The 21,649-nt window shown below is 33.3% G+C and overlaps 1 protein-coding gene across 2 annotated transcripts in view; it reads right to left on the bottom strand.

The window, feature by feature from the left end:
* LOC126771282 (polypeptide N-acetylgalactosaminyltransferase 2-like) overlaps positions 1–21,649 on the bottom strand; it is a 77,763-nt gene that overhangs the window by 3,003 nt on the left and 53,111 nt on the right. For both annotated transcript variants that reach the window (XM_050491081.1, XM_050491082.1), the window contains 4 exons: positions 3,423–3,536; positions 2,393–2,571; positions 1,650–1,856; positions 1,045–1,217 (listed from right to left, as the gene is read on the bottom strand). In XM_050491081.1, coding sequence (XP_050347038.1) covers positions 1,045–1,217; positions 1,650–1,856; positions 2,393–2,571; positions 3,423–3,536 — 673 coding nt within the window. The remainder of the gene's footprint in view (positions 1–1,044; positions 1,218–1,649; positions 1,857–2,392; positions 2,572–3,422; positions 3,537–21,649) is intronic.

Below are 21,649 nucleotides of genomic sequence, written 5' to 3' on the forward strand. Positions count from 1 at the left end.
TTAATTTTTTCTAAATAAACAGATTTTGAGGTTACGGAATACTATTTGATGACATTTGCCAGCTGTTTATTGATATATTTCGTATCGATTCATAAGTATTACATTGATATTTATAGTGTGTAACTTGAATGTATGTACGTTTCCGATAGAAGACTTCATCGATATATGATAAGTTTATATAAAATTTATGTAAATTGCTTTAGTTTACATTAAAGTAATAATAACGACAAGTAAATTCCCCAGAGCTGGGTTAAAGTTTCCTCTCCTGTTAATGAAAAGCAAAACTAGAACATTAAAGTGTATTTTACCAAGAAGTTTCAGTGCGTATATGAGGAGAGTAAAATTTACTCAACCAGGCTGCTTCTATGCAGGCTGGTGGATACATGTGACAGATTTTCATCTGCTATATGCAGCCGAGCACGAGATTAATTATAAAGAAATTAAGCACATTTAGTTTCATGGTGCTTGCCCAGCTTGAACTCGAAATCATCGGTTAAGATTCTATTCTTCTAAATACTGGACCATCGGTAACTCATCACGGTGGACAGTAACCAGTACAGTACAGTAACAGCCTGTTAATGTCCCACTGCTGGGCTAAGGCCTCCTCTCCCTTTTGAGGAGAAGGTTTGGAGCTTATTCCACCACGCTGCTCCAATGCGGGTTGGTAGAATACACATGTGGCAGAATTTCAATGAAATTAGACACATGCAGGTTTCCTCACGATGTTTTCCTTCACCTTAACGGTGAACGCACGAGATGAATTATAAACACAAATTAAGCACATGAAAATTCAGTGGTGCTTGCCCGGGTTTGAACCCACGATCATCGGTTAAGATTCACGCGTTCTTACCACTGGGCCATCTCGGCTTCCAATACTTCGGACAGTAACCAATACTTAATAGATTTTCAAATTTCAAATTTTTCCAAAACTTTAAACGCTGCTCTATGACCTCACGATAATGATTTTGATCTCTTAATTGTCAGATGTATTTGAAGATAAAAAAATTCAAACAAACTTTATTTGTCTGTTACATCTTTACTTACCCAAAGTGCCGTCAACCAGGTGACCCATAGTATCCAAGCATCTCGGTCCCTGTCTAATGGCATAAGATGCACCTCCTAACGAAGGAACTTGCAGCTCTGGATACACATGTTCAAGGTACCAACTGAATGGTTTGCAGTGTAACTTCTCACGAATTGCGACACGTTCGGATATACTGAAAGTACACACGTTGGCGCTTTAGTGTTTACAGGTTCCAAGATATTTACAAAAATTCTTTGCCATTTTATATAAGGTATTAAGTATTGAATGATAGTAAAAAATTAGTAAAATATTTATTTTAAACATGATATATATTTATTTCATTTTGCAAAACTACTACGATAACTAGTATATGAAATATTGTTGAATGCACCTTATTTGCAATTTGATTTTGTTGCGCATTGGAGTATATGAATAAATAAATAAGATAAGTATTATTTGAATAATAATTGTATACGGTAAGTTTTAGTTATCATTTTAAGAGGAGTAGATATGCAACGTATACAAATAACTACGACTTAAGTGCCTGATATAAAAATAAAGCAATGCTGTAAGACCGATACTTTGCATAGCTTACATTATTAGGAAAAGCAAACTAAACACTCACTCTCCATAATCGACTTGTTTGGCGAGGGGTTGTGATCGATAATACAGTTCTTTGTAATCGTCCATCCACACTTCAGCTGCTCGTCTAGTATTTCTAGCAAAGACAGCCCCTGAGCCCCCAGGGAAAGTGTACGGGTGGCGTTTGCGAAACACATGACCGACGCGCGAGCAAGGCACTATTTCTAGTGACCCACCACACTGCCATACCCTGAAATTAAACATATTATATTTATAAATATAAAGATTGAACAGTTTTTAGATATTGAGGCGCCTGATCCTCAAATAGTAGGAGTCTTCATTCATTTACCATTTTACCGCGTGGTATTGCTTTTTATGTATGCTTACTAAAGTTTCCCAATGTTGGTGAGTATACTTAGGTTTACTTATGAATCTTGTTTCTAACTCAATTCGTGGTTTTTACAGCAGAAGATAGCATGTCACAACACAGTCTAGCAGATTTTCAGAGGGGTCTTCCTTTCTAGCTTAAGCTAGCTTAGTACTGGGATAACGGTTGCCTCAGTGCATGCACGGCCGTATACTCATAGGTAGCATTAGCTACCACGTCATTTTAATCTGACCTAAAAGTTCACGGTCTCTTCGAGGTGGTCATAAAATGTTGAACTGCCCGAATAGGGACTTAAACTCTGGACCCTTGGATTAAAAGTCCAATGTTCTACTAGCTGAGCTACAACAATATTTCCACTATTAATTGAATCTTGTAAATCACTTAAGCTTTACACTTACCTAAATGAAATCTCCAAATTCTCACCGCCCCACACGTCCATCCTCATGTCGTATTTGCCTAGCTTGTTAAAATATTTCCGATCCATACTGAAGAGACCTCCAGCTATCATTGGTGTTCTTATAACTTGCGTTGGATCACTGAGTCGCGTGCTGCGTTCCGCATGCGACAAATACTCCCACTGAGACACAAAGTAATCAGCTAAGTTTTATTATATTCCAACTGCTACCATTATAACGCTGATACAAGCAACGAATTAGAAAAATAATAAAATAAAGTTAAAAAATAGACTTAAATAACTCAAGAACCATTTTATTATAGTTATGATCTAGTTTAGTGAACTGATGAGTATGAGTGACAAATTTTAAGATTTCATTCCTTCCAATTCATATTAGTGAGCTGAAACTGCTGAGCTGGGGTGATTTTTGAAACTTGCCATCTCAGCGAAAATTCAAAATACATTGAGTTTTTTTTACGTATTATATTAGTGATTTAATTTTATCTTGCGCTTGAAGGCAACAGTACACAACGAGAGGAATCTGTACGTACAACAAACTGTTGTATATATATTCATAAATGTACAGTGGGGTGACGTGATGGAGCTACTCTAATATATTTTTAACGGAGCGGAAAGCATTTGCTTAAAAGTTGGTTGTTGTTTTTTTATACTCTTCTAGCTCCAAGCTTCGCATGAGAAGAATAAGGGTCTATATAAAACGTTTATATTGAAGGACAAACGTAACAAGAATTCTTGATTTTTTTGAGTAACGTTCTCGGGCAGAGCAACTAACCAAATTTTCATTAGTCATCGTCATATTTTTCAACCAATTTACACAGAACACATTATACACCTAGACCTTCATAGTTTTAATTAATTACTAAACGATAATTAATGTTATTTATCAATTTTAACATCATTACTAAGTTATTAAAAATCTATATCATACATTCTAAAAGTACACCAAAATCAGTAATGAAATACCGATTTATTTATTGAGTGGCCACAGCGAGGCGATTCGAGAGGTAGCTCACCTTGAACACCAAGTTCCAGTCGAAACCTCCCCGCAAGTCCGCCGACGCACCGATATACTGGAAAGTGTCCATGCTGATGACGTCGATGACTGGACATACCACGCGCGTTGGGTCCTGTAAAAGAACAGTTCAATAACAGAAGAGAAATATAGTTTCAAGTGTAGAAGATAATAAGCATAGTATGGCTGGCACTGAACAAGTACCCAGTTGTACTTGACGAGACTTTTCTAGTGTGCGTAGACCATATAAGGCACACATGCCGGTTTTGAAAACGGTTATAAATTGGACAATGTCAGACCGACTTACATCTGTATGATTAATACATATTTTTTATATACGAGTATATGTGTGTAGCGTTAATTTATATGCAACTGGTATTGACCGGCGGCTTAGCCTGCTTGAGGCGGGGGGGGGGGGGCTGCTTTAGGTACCATATGTCCTTTTCTGTGCCAACGTGTATTCAAAATTTCATGGTGATCGTTTTAGTAGTTAAGACGTAAAACGTAAGAAACAAACAAAACAAAAATGCGAAAATGTATTATTTTCGCATTTATAATCTTAGCAAAGATGATATTTTATTCGAAGATATTTTTCATAATATTAAGAAATATAATAATATAAGAATAATCGCGCAAATCAATATCCGTTTAGGAGGCTAAGAAAACATTCGAAGAATATTAAATTATTAATTAAATAGTAATTGCAATACCGACCAGTATTTATGTACAGTAATAATATGTTGTAAAGTTACTCTTAGTTTCGCCAATGTTCGATGGAAAGCACGAATCCCCTCTACATGAACATAGTGAGCTATATCTCATTAAATATACAACACTTTACATACGTAATAAACTTAACAGCCCATATTGAAATGAAATGAACAATTACAAAGCAATCGACTTTGTTGCGTCTTGAACAATTGAAAATAAACGATGAAACAAATTTTTCACTTCGTAATATTGTAGAATTAAATGTTGCACGAGACACGTATCTAGATATGTATCTGTAAAAGGTAGCCAACAGACTAACGAGAAAATTAAAGACAATTATACTTCTCAATTCATCAGTTCCCCTAAACAGCATATTTTGTGGTTATGTATTTTTAGTAAACAAGGCTCGTTTTGTGAAAAAATATCAATTTCATAACGTTGATTAATTCATATTAAATTGCCTAACTAACATAATTAAGTACCAAAAAAACAAACCAATCTCTGAACATTCCAATCAGTCGGTGAAAGCTGAAGGTCAAATACTATATCAATGTCACATGTGCCTACAATTTTTGTAATGAAACAATTTATCAATCCTTTGAATATTTTACTTGCAACATCGGGCCGTTTCATCTGCCTTATATTTTTGTTCTAAAATTACAGTTTTTCCAATTCGCTACGTTGGTGCTCCACAAAGTCGGGGCGTGAAGCTTTTTTTTATACAGCGGCCATCTGATGTTAAGTGGGTCACCACCATCCATAGACTTTGCCAATGGAAGAAATATTAACCTTGGGAACTAAGATGTTATGTCCCTCGTGTCGCGTTCCTGCTCACTCAGCCTTTAAACCGGAACACAACAATACTGTTGCGGTAGAATACCATATATATTTAAGTATATAATATTATTAAGTAAACCGTTTTTAAATAAGAATGTTTCAGTCATAATAATGAGATCCAATCATAAAAACTCTCCGGCTTCATAATATTAGTGAGTATATATTTTATTAGTGATATTAAATGTTACGGTTTCATTAACGCTATTTATTGGGAAATACTTGAACAACTTCGCCGCCGACGATATCGATGCGCCTGCTCCATGATGAAGGGAACCGAAAGACTTTCCAACGTTAAAATAAGTTCCAATAAGTTAAAAGTTTTAACGTAAGTTAAAGTACCTTTAATTATAATAATAATATTATCAAAACTTACGTCCTATTTAGTACTAAGCAGTTAGGAGAGAGCCGAAATTGTTGGTTCAGAACCGGTTAAGCGCCACTGAAATTTCATGTGCTTGTTTGTATTTTTAATATATAGTCATTGTTATATTATTTATAATTTATTAAAGCAATAATTGAAAGAGAAAAAATACATCATCTCATCATACATCTTGTGCCCGGCGTAGAAATCGTGATAAAATCTGTTTCGGTCAGTTGAAAAATATGTCATATCTTGTCATATCATTGCCTTTATCCATTAACCCGCATTGATGCGGCGTAGTGGAATAAGCTCTAAGTCTTTTCATCAAAAAGAAAAGGATGTTTTACTCCAGTAGTCGAAATTTTCTTTACTTTTTTAGCAGTTAATTAGGTATTAAATTCGAAGATAGTGCATGTTTTGTAAAACGTCGCATTTTTTATATTATAGGTAGGCGGACGAGCATATGGGTCACCTGATGATAAGTGTTTACCAACGTTCATAGACATTGGCATTGTAAGAAATGTTAACCATCGCTTACATCGCCAATGCGCCACCAACTTTGGGAACTAAGATGTTATGTCGCTTGTGCCTGTTATTACACCGGCTCACTCACCATTCAAACCGGAACACAACAATACCAAGTACTGCTGTTTTGCAGTAGAATATCTTATGAGTGGGTGGTACCTAGCCAGACAAGCTTGCACAAAGCCCTACAACCAGTAACAAATACTGACATACTGTATAACTTAAAATAGTGTCATAGATATAAGCAGGTTTTAAGTTAAACGTGAGTGATCGTCTCTTCGAACGGATATCGGCACTACTTTTAGTAATTGCAATAACCGACTAGCATATAATTACACCGGTTAAATGTGGGACATAAGGCTGGTATGCTTGATGCTTACAGAACCATTGATTCTGTTTTCACCAGAAACGTTTGAGCTTAATAAGTGGCGCGGATGAATCTATTTCTTTCTCTGAAGCTTAACTTTACTTATTATTTTTTAATAAATTGGTATTAAATATTTCAACTGAAATCAATCAAATATTTTATTTCATTCTAATGGTAAGACAAATTATATAACTTATCATGTAATTAAGATAAATAAGATCGAAATGAAAACAAAATTAAATATATTGAATCTACTGGTGGTAGAGCTTTGTGCAAGCTCGTCTGGGTAGGTACCACCCACTCATCAGATATTCTACCGCAAAACAGCATTACTTGGTATTGTTGTGTTCCGGTTTGAAGCGTGAGTGGGTCAGTGTAATTAAAGGCACAAGGGGTGCCTTTAATTACACTGACTCACATAACATCTTAGTTCCCAAGGTTGGTGGCGCATTGGTGATGTAAGCAATGGTTAGTATTTCTTGCAATGCCAATGTCTATGGGCGTTGGTTACCATCAGGTGGCCCATGTGCACGTCCGCCTATTCTATAAAAATAATAACTAATAAACAAACATTTTCCTTTATTGCACAGCTCAAAAGAAGTATATATATAATTCACGTTCGTGTATAATTCACAAAATTTCAAACAGAAATCTCTAGTATTATGTATGTATTGTTATCTAATTTTTACGTTAATTAAGAAACAAAACAATTAATGTAACTGCAGTTTTATCATACGGTTTAATGACGTAATACGGCTGTGAAAGTATTTCTGATGATGGCAATTAAACCTTTTTTTTTATTTGACCTTGATTATTTGCAAAACTTTAACTAGGTACCTATTTATTTAATTCTTTATCTATTGATGTGTATTATGTAATTGATGTATTGATGTACAATTTTAGTCCTTATATATATATGTATATTCATAGTCATAAACGAGAGGCCGTTTTTTTGTAAAGCCTAACTGAACAGCCACGCTTCGCACTTTAACTCGTTTTAAATTTCGACTATTGTCGTGACAGGAGTGAATTGGATTTTCTTTTATGTATATAAATAGATATTAGTAGCGATATATGTTAGAGTTTAATAAACTGACACTTTTTGACAACTAGGTATTTTTTCATTACGGTGTTTATACTACCTATTTTATTGTAACTCGCCGTTAGTTGGCACTGCAGCACATTGACCTTAGTACCGCTCAATCGATTGTCATGACAATTTCTTTAAATATACAATGCTTTGCATCTTTTGGCGTTTTACTAATAGCCGTTAGTGTAGCATGAATATCATTAAGTCTTAAAAAAGAGTTTTGCTTGCTAAAATGTTAACTCAATAAAGTTGATCGATAAACGATGTTAGTAAATTTAGATCCTTTTCTTTCTGTGCCTACTTGATCTGCTGCTACCCCGATGTCGGTAGCACTTATTAATAGCAATGGAAAACCAACATGGTAATACAGTCATTCCCCTGTCACATATGATTCACTGACAAGGTTAATAATGTTATCAGCATCTGTCATGTTAAATACGTCTTTTGTGCGAATGTTTATGTCAAGGTCATGCGGAGTCGCGTTCGAATGTCACGGGCCCAAACCGGATTCGACACTGTGCTCGACACACTAACACACGTACTTGTGTTACGCAAGCCATTCGAGGCGGTATTACAGAAAGTGATGTTCGAAATTAGCTTGCACTAATTCGCTTGAGTTACGTTGTTGGAAGCCGTCTTGTTATGTCATCTGTAATTATGATATTGAATTACAAGCCTGTTTCGCAGTTGGTAATTAAGCATTACTACAGCCCAGACGATAATTTAATCTAAATTGCTTGCGGAGCTGTTTTCTATCTTGTCGATTGTACATAAATAAGTGAAATAAATTTATTCGGCTATATCGCGTTCAACTTGATAAGACTGAATACTATAATGTCTTTAACATTTACTCAAAGGTCAACTTAAATAATTTAAAATAATTAAGGTTAAGTAGGCACGAATGAAAAAAAACAACTTGGCATTTTCAAATTAGGACAAGAAATAATCAAGGACCTAAGGTTAAACGTAATTATTAATATATAAATAGTTCAGTATAATTCAAGACTGAAAACGTTTTGAAATCATTGTACCATGCTTATGTTATTTAATTGCTGGAAAAGATTAACTACTTACTGAGTTTCTCGGCGGTTCGTCTCGTAGAATGAACATTCCGAAACTTTTACATTTAATATAATCTTGTAAAATGTCGAATAAAATAAAATAATCTTGTCAAATTTACTTATGAGAGCTTATTTGAATCAGTGTTTTTAATGTCGTTTTTACTTACAGTATCAGTAACAGCCTGGTAATGTCACACAGCTGGGTTAAGACCTCGTCTCCCTTTTGAGGAGAAGGTTTGGGGCTTATTCCACCACGCTGCTCCAATGCGGGTTGGTAAAATACACATGTGGCAGAATTTTAATGAAATTAGATACATGCAGGTTTCCTCACGAAGTTTTCCTTCATCGTCAAGCACGAGATGAATTATAAACACAAATTAATCACATGAATATTCAGTGGTGCTTGCCTGGGTTTGAACTCACGATCATCGGTTAAGATTCACGCGTCCTAACCACTAGGCCATCTCGGCTATCTCGTTTTTACTTATTTGATGGAATTCTGATTATTGTCATAAGACATTGTCCTCATTCCGGGTCGCACTTAACGTCAACGAATAAGTAGGTAAACTCGCAATAGACACACAGGTGTATTTTGATCAATAATGAAGCAACCAGCTGTAACAAAATCACACGATCACGAAGTATAAATACAGATCTGTCAAGGCCGATGCATTTCTGCAATAACAAATACTACGAGTGCTTATCGCGAACGTAAAACTGAATTTCGTTATTTAATTAATTTTACGTTTTAATATTTCAAAAACATATGATTTAAACGTTTATAATAATTAGTATTCGTATGTGAAGAAGTATTTGAAATGGATCTACGTATAAATAGTATAGTATTATATGATCTGTGGTATAAGGAAATACAGATAACACACATTCGCGTGGTGAAGACTATTAAGATTGTGTATGTATGGAATCTGCGAACATTCTCGATCGGTGGACGCGAGGTCGTATTTCTCAGATACAATGTTAGTGGATCGTACGCGGTACGATTACACGAGGGTGAAGGGACGATGATCAAACTTGCGTAACGCTGTATCTTCCGTTCACTCCGCTTGAGTAACTTAGACAGTGGACTTAGTCACAAGCGAATGTTCTTACTGTCAAGAGTTTTTATGCCATTGATTTAAATATTAGTATGTCTTATAATTAATCTATGATAAACTAATGAACTTGTAGTCCTTTTTAATTTACAATTATTATTCGATGGGAAAATATAAATCTATATATTTTATTACAGTAAAGTCCAGTCAATATACTTGTATATAAAATAAAAAAGGTTTAACGGTTTTGAGTTATTTTTGAAGAAAAAGAGTGTATTAGAACCGAACTTCTACTGAGACTTTATTGAAAGAAGAATTTCATATATTCGCTGACTCCATATGGTATTTGATTACATAAAAGCTAGACCTAGACCAAAAAGGCAACTTCGCTGTCGACCGACAGTTATATAACACAGTCACTTGGACCATCGCTGAAAATGCACCGTACCTGTAACCTCCTATGTGAGGCAACAAACTTTCAAACTGAATCTGTTTTGCAACTCCGTATCTTCAAGGTGTTTCATCTCATAATGGACAATGGACGTGCAAAAAATTTGAATGTCATTGACTTCTAATGATATAATTACCTTTAAGTATATATATTATAATGGTTATATGATACACCAGTATGTAATATAGGCAAGAATGAGTTGGGATATCATATTATATTTTATGATTAGGAAAGCAAAAAGGCCACTTGATGATAAGCGATCACATGCCCAGATACTGGTACTGTAAAAACTTTAAATCAAATCGCCAATGCACCGCTAACTAAACCGAACTTGCGCCAAACTACCGATAAACGTTTGATCTAAATATTTCTATAGATCCTTAAAAAATATCCTCGTTTTTTTATATTTGTTAAATATTTGTTTCCATTTGAAATATCATGGCAATGATCATAAGGCAGTGGGCAGGGATTGGTGGAGGATGGTGAACCATGGGCGAGGCCTATGTCCAACAGTGGACTGACACGAGCTGATGATGATGATTTAAGATATTAAATGTTTCTTTGCTTATATTATACTCCTGTTTCTTAGTAGGAGTGGACTAAATTAAAAGCTTAATTAATGCATAGTCTGTCCCATTCATGAACCAATTTAGATGAACGTTGCTTAATAACTAAATTCCTAACTAGGTCGTGACTATGCTCATGTCTACAGATGGAATATTACTAAACAAGTGGTGATGTATAATTGAGGAGTCGTGTCGGTGAAACTTTAGTATATAATCATGAGGGATTTTACACTTTATTACACGAATGAACTGTAGTTGAAAACAAAAACACAAACACAATTTGCATCCATGGTTAGGAATATTAAGTGATATATGCTTTTGAATTATGGTTAATAAGGCATTTTTGAACATACTAGTTTTCCCCTAACCCTGACCTTCACAACAGCCTTAGAGATTAAATTAACATACAAATTAATTTTACTAATTTATATTATGAGTGATTCTATGACACTGGGTCATATTAATATTAAATCATTTTTAATCGATTTTTTTTGTTTTTTTTAAATATACAATTTTAAAAATTACTGCCAAGAAATGTCAATTCCGTCCGAATAATCACTAGTTTCAGAAACGCCGATTAAAGTCCAATTAACTATTAATATTTGAATCCGAACGGTCATTGGTCATTGGCAACCCGTGACGCCATAGGTGACGAATAAGCGTTAAGTAATTAATCGATATTAAATCTATACTAAATCTGACATTCATCAGAGATTCAGAAACTTGAGGTAACTTTTCTTTATCGAACAATTATCAACAAATTTTATCGCCAGCTTAGCAAACATGAATCCATGACGATTTTACTTATTACCGCTTAAACAATCAAATTGTAATTATGACTTTAATTTCTGCGCGTCGGATGAAATTGGTTAAGACTGGTTAGAAGTCGATATTATTTTAAAATTACTTCTCAAAAGGTAATGGATGTCCAAACGTGATTTGAAAAATATTATTTAACGTTGAGTAATAATTAACTAAAGTACTATAATGATATATTATATATAGTGCCTACGATTTTGTTTCACGATCAATGAGCGATCGAAAAAATGTACTATCAATGAGCTGCATATTAAAAGTCCGGACGAAAATGTCCAAGCTCGTTTCATACAAAACAATAGCACTATCATAATCTTGTTTTATTACGATCATACAAAACACTAACCTGACTCAACCACTAACTACTTTACATCATGCAACCGCAAGCGTATTAAATTTATTACGCGATATAATTTTATTTAAAGATTCAAACTTGATTCAGCAACACAGAATACACAATGCATTTGAAATCCATACGAATTTTGAAACAAATACGAGGTTTATATTTTAGTCGAAATACAAACGCGATTTATACAAAAGCATTAATTTTAATGATAACATTTTAACTTATTGAATGATTAGAGTTCTTTCTGTCGATTTTTGTCAGCGATATTCGGTTAAGAATTGTGTGAAACTCAATTTTATATGCAATTTAATATACTAGCTGCCCATCATGACCTCGTATATATATATGTTTTTTTTTTGTAAAATAAGTAATAATAAAAATAAGTAGTAATAAGTACAATTCTCTCTGACCATCTTAACCAATCAGGGACTTAATTGAATACAAATAAAAAATTCAACCGTCATTCCGTACAGTAGTTCAGTGACATAAACACGTAAAGAAGATTTATATATTAAAAATATTAAAAAAGTCAACCTTATTGTCTATAAAGGTGTCTAAAATGATTGCCACAATTCGTTTGTCTTATATGCGCTTTGTCGAGCGAAATATGCCACGTCATTTAATGAAATGGCAAGCTTGAATATTGGCCCTGAGTCAAGAACTACATAGAAGTGCTAAATAAGTAAAAAATGTAACCTTATGTATAAAAAAATGAGTGTTAAAAACATAAGATTCGTTTATCTTATTACATGCTCTTGCCCAAGTAGTTTTTAAGTCGTATGACTGGAAAAATACAATCTACGTTAATTTGATACTTTGGTGCATTTTGTGGTTACATGTCATCATATAATTCGAAAAAATATACTATTTATTTTTAATAAAATAAAACTGAATGCATAATTTGTTTTATATTATTGATTTTATTAATTGTATTAAAATTTGATTAAAACAGAATATTCACATTGTTAACAACAGAATTGATTTAATTCTATTAAATTTCATGAATACATTATATTCTTCTATATAAAATATATTAAATATCTGACAAATAAAAATGTGGCACTTAAATTTGCATTTATTATATAGATTCGTTTATATGACTCTCATTATTTTTGAGACAGGCTTGGTTTCGCAAGAATTTGTAATATCGAGCGAAGCTAAACAATGACATACGAAATATAATCGACATATAACGTGATTGTTTTGAGATTCCCGCAATAAGCGTAGCTTTAAATTTAAAAACAATTGTTGCATAGTTCACAGGATTATAGTAATTAAAGTTAAAAATATAATTAAAGAATACTTTTAATTATATATAGCTGATTATTTCTTTGTTCTAGCGATTAGCTTATAAGGTCGTAGATCCGGAGATTTGGAGATGGAGATGGAGGTCAGTAAAAATAATCAGTTTTTTAACGTCGAGAATTTCTCACAAGAACTCCAGAGTCCAGAAGTTGGCAGATCCACAACCCCATGTCTCGGAAAGCACTTACCTACATATAAAAGCTAAGTCCTTGAGCAGCTACATCATACGTATCGAATAATCTATAGACTATAATTACAAATTCCGAATCGAATATCGTGAGATCTAGAAACAAATTCTTCGAACGCGAAGACGTTCAAATATTCGTATGGAGGCGACATGAAAAACGTATTAAATATGCTGTCCACATGAACTCCAATGCTATAATAATTATGTATATGATTTTATTAAATAGGTAAGACAAGGAAATACTGTCATTTGATGGTCTTACTACATATTCGTAATGAAATATATAGGTGGTCCGCTAAGAGTTGTGCTTTAGCTTTATCTTAAACATATTAGCAGTGAAATAATATTATGTTTGCAGCTACAAATATGTCCATAACACGTTAAATAGTTTCCCTTTATATTTTTATTACAATCTTTGTCTTTGTCCTCGTTACGTATTCTTTCGATTTTCCCTACCTTTCCTTACCATTATATCGGTCACCTTAATTATCTAACTTTAAACAACACAATCTCAATAAAGAAATTGCAAAAAAAAAAAACCACGGACGCCTATTAAAATTGTCAGGAAATAAAAACATGTAGGCACTTCAAAATAATACACCAAAGGCACAGACAACACGGTTGTGAAAATTTATTAATCAAAATAATAAAAAAAACAAGACACCGATCCATATATGAGAACATGTCTGGTGACAGTTTTATAAATATTCTGGTTTAGCTTAAAGGGAATTGCCATCAACCTCTCGCCATTTAATCCACATTCCACAGGCACAGAAACAGTATTCAAAATAAAACAAAACGTACGCCTTGGTACTTAAGCATTATACATCTATAACAGTAAAAAAAAAGCAAAATATGTGTCCCACCGCTGGACTAAAGCCATGTTTCGCCAATGCGACTTGGTCACATACGATTGTCCTATCATATTTAAGTCCATAATCTTTAAAATTCACATTTTCTCACCACTAAGCTATTTTGTACAAATTAAGTCAAAATTAAATATTCTGTTAAAGCCTTGTATAGCGATGTGTTTGGTGAATTGGTTGCTTTGTCAAGAAGTGGTGCCATAACCACTCCTTTACATTGCCATACAGATCACGTCTCACTCGTAGAACGATGCAACGAACGAATGTCAGTAGTCCGCTATTTTTGAGGTGGACGACATTTTTCGATCCATATTAGTATAAAACGATACATTCAAGGCCCTTGATGTAACAAATGACGATAAAATGTATTCCTATATCAACGCGATATATAGTTTAAAAGAATTAAATTCTAACGGCCTTACTTATAAACGTTGCTTAGCGGCTGTGTAGTTAAACATTCATTTCGCTATTTCTGTCGTTATTGATTTGAGATTTGAAAGAAGAAGACACAGCATTGTTTATCTAATCACCCGCTAAATAGTGGATAAAAAGTAAGGTAAAAAACATAAAATGAAAGCCTTAACGAAAATCGCACAATAAAAAGAAATATTTGAGTAGGTTAAATTAAAAAAATGCAATATATATTCTGTCTCGATTATGTCAATAATCTTTATGGCCTATTTTTAGACACATTTCGTGTAATTTATAAATTTAAAAATTTTAAAGTAATCAATTTCAAGGCATTTAAATAAATATAGCTTTAAGTGACGTAAGGAGTGGGATTCTTAATATTGTTCGCTTTTAATTAATTTTTAATTTTTAAAAAAATACGATACCGCACAGATAATAACAACAGCTTTGTGCTCGGATCGTGACGTATCTACAATCGAAAGGAACCGTGTCAGTATTTTAATACGCGCATATAACAAAGGGGAAACTTGGCAGCATTCCAAATTAAGGAGGGAATGTGTTTAGATATTTAACGTCAAATAAACTAAACAAATAGAAAAAAAATAGAAGTTTTCACAGCCGGAAAACGAACTTTGTATGTTTGTTTGTGCTCTTATGTTACTACTAAATACTTCGATAAATTTTACCAATTTAAGCAGCTGTCTATTTAATTACTATGTATGAAAAAGCCGAGATGGCCTAGTGGTTAGAACGCGTGACTCTTAACCGATGATCTTGGGTTCAAGCCCGGGCAAGCTCCACTGAATTTTCATGTGCTCATTTGTCTTTATCATCTCATCTCGTGCTTGACGGTAAAGGAAAACATCGTAAGGAAACCTGCATGTGTCTAATTTCATTGAAATTCTGCCACATGTGTATTCTACCAACCCGCATTGGAGCAGCGTGGTGGAATAAGCTCCAAACCTTCTCCTCAAAAGGGAGAGAAGGCCTTAGGCCAGCAGTGGGACATTAACAGGCTGTTACTGTTACTGTGTATAAAAATATGTAAAACAGTAAATATAGTTTTACACATTGAATGGGAATTGTTATTCAAGGGGGAAATGTCGCTAGCATGCTTGCCAACATTCAGCGACGTGACGTCAAGTTTTACACACAACTTAATTACAATATATACATCAACATTATAAACATTAAACAGGCATATATTAATTTATGATTATTTCTATCTGTATTCATTATAGAAGCGCTACACTTTGCTTATTGATTTTCAAAAATCTACCACCGGTTCGGAAATATACATCTTAGACCTGAAAAGAACCGGTGAAGGAAACTCAGCAGGATTTTTTTGTCTCTAATTTTACAATAACATGTTTTAAACAATAAAAAGATTATATTTTTTATTTGAAATTACCTTGAGGCGATTATTTCATTCTTAACGTGTGCAATTTAAAAAGTCATTGATTTCATAAGAACGCATTTTTCGGTTTTAGTTCCCCTAACACAGCAGGGGAAAAATGCCATAAAGGATAACAACATTAATAACCTCTGCTCTTTGAGGTTATTAATGTTGTTATCCTTTATGGCATTGCTTGGAATAGTATCGGCCTTAATGAAGAAAGCCGTTTTTTATTGATGCAATATTGACACAACTGCATGTATTTCACAGGAACATTATATATACGAAAATCATTTTTTAATTTTTTTTTGTATAAAATTATTTGATGGACGCGCAAATGAGGCACCTGATGGTAAGTGGTCACCACTACCCATTGACATTGGCGCGATAATAGATATGAACAATTCTTTACATCGTTTCCGGTTTGAAAGGTGAGTGAGCCAGTGTATTTACAGTCACAAGGGACATAACATCTTAGTTCCCAAGGTTGATGGCACATTGGCAATGTAAGCGATGGTTAACATTTCTTACAATGCCAATGTCTATGGGCGTTGGTGACCACTTACCATCAGGTGGCCCATATGCTCGCCCGCCAACCTATACTATAAAAAAAAAGATCGCCAATGCGCAACCAACCTTGGGAACTAAGATGTTATGGATCCTGTACCTGTTGTTACACTAGCTCACTGGAACACAACAATACAAGTATTGCTGTTTTGTAGAATATCTGATAAGTGAGTGTCATCTACCTAGATGGGCTTGCATAAAGCTTACCCATTGCTTTAAATATTTGTAATGTTTCTAGTAAATTGTGATATCTTGATTTATCGGATGTTATATAATCATATAAGATGCGAGTGACGTTACGTGGACAATGGAGGAAGCCACTTCTACATTCCGTATTGAGTTGACTAATGATTATTTGTAGGAAGTGCAGAAAAAGTAGACAGCTTGGTTTACAACATAACGAAACATCCAAATAACAAGTATTGTTTTTTACTAAAAAAAATAAACCTTACTTACATTAAATTCTTATATAAATACAAATAAAAATAATTACTTTAGAAATCGTGACCGCGTGGATGCTATTAAATTACTGTGTATTATTGTTTTAAAATATGTAAAACAGTTAATATAATTTTGCACATTGAATGGGAATTGTTATTAATTATTATTAGTTATTAATTATTGTTTTGATAAATTTCTGTCAAAGTATAGTATCCATTATTTGGCATTAGTATATGACAAATCCTCGGAATATAACATTGTTTTTTTTTGTTCTTTTGTATAGAGTTCTCTATATATTTTGAAGTGAAAACTTCTTTACACGCGTTGCGGTGGTTTATTGTAGGGGATAGACTCGTGGCTTCGTGTCACCGACATGCTAATGTTAATATAATGAAATCGTTGAAAGTAAAAATAATTTAAGTATTGTGGAAATTAATGAGAATAATAATGATTGAAATTTTTGTAAATACTAACATTATATACAAATAATATAAGCGTATTTTAGCAATTATTTATTTAAATTACGCTGTATTAATATTTTATACCGAGTTAACGACATATTGTGCATTTTGATGAATGAAAAGCTATATAATAAAAGGGGATGGACTTATTGCTAGGAGTGCCAATAGGTGTGGAAATTGGACAAATATATTTAATAGCTTCAAGTTTTCACTACTGTTGGCAGTCCTTATGTCTGTTTTTGTAACCAGTTTTCGTCCATAGCAAAGCTCGCGTCCTAGGGCACCCACCATAACACGCGAGTTAAGTTATTTGTTAACCGTAACAGACAGACGGAAAAACAGAGTTATATCCCATTTATAATATTAACATAGATTATTAAGTGAGTAACTCTAAAATCTAAGAACATCCGACAAGAAATATATAAAACCTGAATTGCTCAACAAAAATCCGGTAAACCCTAGAAAGTTTTCATTCGCTTAATTTTGTGTATATTCGTGAGGAGTCTTTACGACTGATGTAATTCTTCCTATTTATTTATTTTATTCTACTTTATATTGTAACAACACTATATATCATAAATAAGGGCAGGTATGTAATACAATACTCATTCCCTTCTAGTTAAAATCAATGAAGCTTAAAACGGTAAAGATCTTATGTGACAATCACTTAGATATAATGTTTTATAATATTTTATCTGTGCATTACATTACTGGACTTCTGATCTCCATGTTAGAATATCTATTACGAGCATCTCGTCTGCATGCCGTATTGATGTCGTAATAAATTATTATGTTGTAGGAAGTTATAGTGGAGAGTACGATAGAGACCTGTTCTGTGAAGTATTCTGTAAGAACAATCTCGAACCTCGCAGAGGAACTCGATTGTGAAAGTGAATAATTGAAACATATTAATGATTCACGCATCAAAATATTTTATCATCGTCAATCGGTTTTAAACCTTTTACGAGTGAGATACGAAGGTTGTTCTTATAGAATAGCACTGCGATTTGTAATATATGAAAAGATTTATATAGTCTCAAATACGATCTTGTGAGGGTCGCGGGTAACGCAAGGCCGGTCAAGGTCGTGGATATCGTTGGCCTATCGTAAACCTTTGGACAACAGTGATAAATGAACCTGATGCAAAAATAATCATTAATATCGATTTAAAAACAAAAAAAAACAAATATACATAAAAACAACTTTATACAGACAGACAAATTGAGTTTCTTGTAGGTACTTCCGACGAGATGCAAGCAAAAAAAAAATTCAAATTTTATACAGTATAATATTTTGATTTTTTGAGAACAAGTTTTCTTAAGGTTACCGGGAATACATAATTGATCATTTAATTCATTCAAGATATTCAAGGCGTAAGAAGGTAACATATCGCTGCGAATGTTAGTGGAGCAAGTGTGGGTGCAGACGCGATAATTCTTCGGTTAAAAAGACTATTAGCAATAACTCAACAGTTTACACAACTTACTCTGTCTACCTGAAGCTCCGACTTTCACAACCGCTGACAAACAAAACGGGTGCGACATACATTAGATTTTATCGCAGAAATCCATTCTAACACGTTACTTAACGTAGCGAGTAAATTAATGTTTCGTTTAAGAGATCGGAATTTTATTTGGATACTAACTGTACTCTTACTTTACTTGCCTTTACTTAAGAGTAATTTAAAATCATTAAAGCTAATAAGATTTTGAAATTTAAGTTTTAAATTTAAAAAATCTTAAAAAAACATTGTTGGTTATAATAATACATAATTAATAATAATACATTTAATATAAATTTTATTAATAAAATAGATTATACGCCACGAATATAAAAAACGGTATAACAATACAATTATTTACGGTTTATTTTGGTTTGGGTAACTTGCAAATACTATTTAAAAAACAGTTTTTTGATATCACAGCCAACTTTAATTTATTTCTATACATTTTTTAAACACATTATAAATACAATTTAGTTACTTATGTATATAAAGTCAACGTTCGTTTAAATGTCCCATTGCAATAAATCTCTCAGAAAAATGCAATATATATCCCTAAATAATGAAACAAATGCACAATAAAGAGTAAAGTAAATATACAAGTGCTGGGTATATGGCTCCTTTCTCATGAGAAGTAGGTCGTTATGTGCCACTACACTGCTCCAATGCTGATTGGTGGATTCATCAGATTCGAGAAGCAAAGTGAATGATATTGAACGATAATATTTGCGAGCCAAACAGTTGTTATTGTTCTTCTTATATAATAAATATCGTAGTTTATTTTTATATGGCAATATTTGCTGAGTATAATTTGATCTCTTTAATAGAACAAGAAGCACGTTAATACGTTAAGATCCAATAAGGTTTATTTTAATTCTGCTTATTTATCTGTCAGCTGAGAGCTTCAGATCTATTCTGTACAAATACTCAGCTTCGTAATTCAATTGTTAAATATCGATATCCTTGTTGGTCTAGTGGCTAGATATGAGGCCGCATATCGAGGTCCTGGGTTCAAACCTCATTTCGAGCCAATAAATAGTTATTGAGTTTTCTGTCGAATATTCTCAGTAGTAACCCGGATTTTGAAAGTTGGAAATGTGTACACTCCCGTGCCTCGGAAAGCCTTTGCTCCTACTTCTGAACTCTTTCCGGTCGTATCGGATTGCCGTTTCACCGGACTATGAGAGTGAGTGAATAAAGAGTGCATCTACTTTGCAAATTCGTCTGTTAAAAAAAACTGTGATAGCCAAATAATAATTAATTATTATTGAACTTTATCGCAATAGAATGTTGTTTGATGCCAATTGGGTTATGAAATAATATAAAGCTTAGTCTAAGAATTGCAACAACACACCAGATCATATTTACTCCCTTTCACTCTAAGCTTAGAATTATTGTAATCGTTGCCTAAGGCTTCTCCAATGTAGCTTTTATAGTCGTCTCCCTCGAGAGATAAAAGAGTTTATAAGCAATATTTAAGAGTAAAAGAAAATAGCTTCAAACAAAATTCAAAATATCAGCGACTGAATTATAGATGCATTTGCCGTTAATTGATGAATAAAAAGTTTTTATAAACAGACAGACATAATGTTGTGACTCTGTTACACGCAATAAGAAATTGTAACAAATTTGTCGAACAATGTAAAATAATGTGGGACACTTTTACATTGTTATTTTATTACATTACATGTTAAATAAAGTTTTTAAGATAAGCGTTAATGTACAAAAAACACATATTGCTATATATAAGCAAAGTAAATAAGCAGCCTGTGAATGTATATGTTCCAATGCGAGGCGTTTCCTTAAGGAGATGACTTTTCCAGTGCTTATTATTAATGAATGTGACGTTTCACCCGTCATATGTAGGTTTTCTTTCGATGAATAATAAAAAAAAATTTAGCAGATTTTGCTGGCCCGAATATGAACCCGCAACTTTAGGTTAATTCACGTATTTTATCTGTTTTGTCATCTTGTCTCATAATAGTACATAGTGTTAGACATGATTTGAGCAAAAAATGGTGATAAAATATGTGAGGTCATATGCAGTAGTGATTTCATTACTTCAAGACCCTGTTAACCTATTTAATGTTGACCCAAACTTGACACCTTGTGGTCTTCGTAATTTTAGTTTCATATTTCGCGGCCTCTGCTCGACGTTTCTAAACTGGAACACGTCCTCGGTCGACATGAATGTTTACGTTTTATATTAATTGGAAAAGTTTTCGATGAAAAATCACACGAACGCGATAAAGAGAAGTTACGTTTTGTGACGTAAAACATTCAGAGACAATTTGATTATTCGTTTTGATCCACCGATCAAACAACCTAAAAAGTTACTTTAAATTGACTATTAAATAAATATATAAGCACACTCTTATGTTACAATCAATCATACATACATACGATACATGCATCTATCATTCGCTCATTCATTCATTACATTTATTCACTATTCGATTAAGCTTTTTGACAGTTGACCGTCACCGACCGAGTCATTCGATAGTCATTTATTGGACAGGACGTGTACATATTGGAACTCAAACTATATGATAAATTGTATTTTTGATATTATTTCTTTTATGCTATTTTCTTCGGAGCGCATCACTTATATATTCGAATGGCAAGAGGAGTATAAAAATAACCAAATCTTGGATTTTTTACATTTCATGGAATTTGCTAATTATCCACTACAAAAAGTACTTAATTAATATATCTTTATTTACAATACAATACTATTCAATTTAACTACTTATATTAACTTTAATTATAATACTTCCAAGGTTCTGATGAGAACTTCGCTGACATTCCGAACGCCACTTTTCCAGGTTCCATAAGGAATATCGCAGATTACATCTCGACTAACGATATCTTGTGAATGCAAGGTCAATATTGTTTATTTATCTTTGCATA

Source organism: Nymphalis io, chromosome 10 (assembly GCF_905147045.1).
Source record: "Nymphalis io chromosome 10, ilAglIoxx1.1, whole genome shotgun sequence".
In the NCBI taxonomy this organism is placed as follows: Eukaryota; Metazoa; Arthropoda; class Insecta; order Lepidoptera; family Nymphalidae; genus Nymphalis; species Nymphalis io.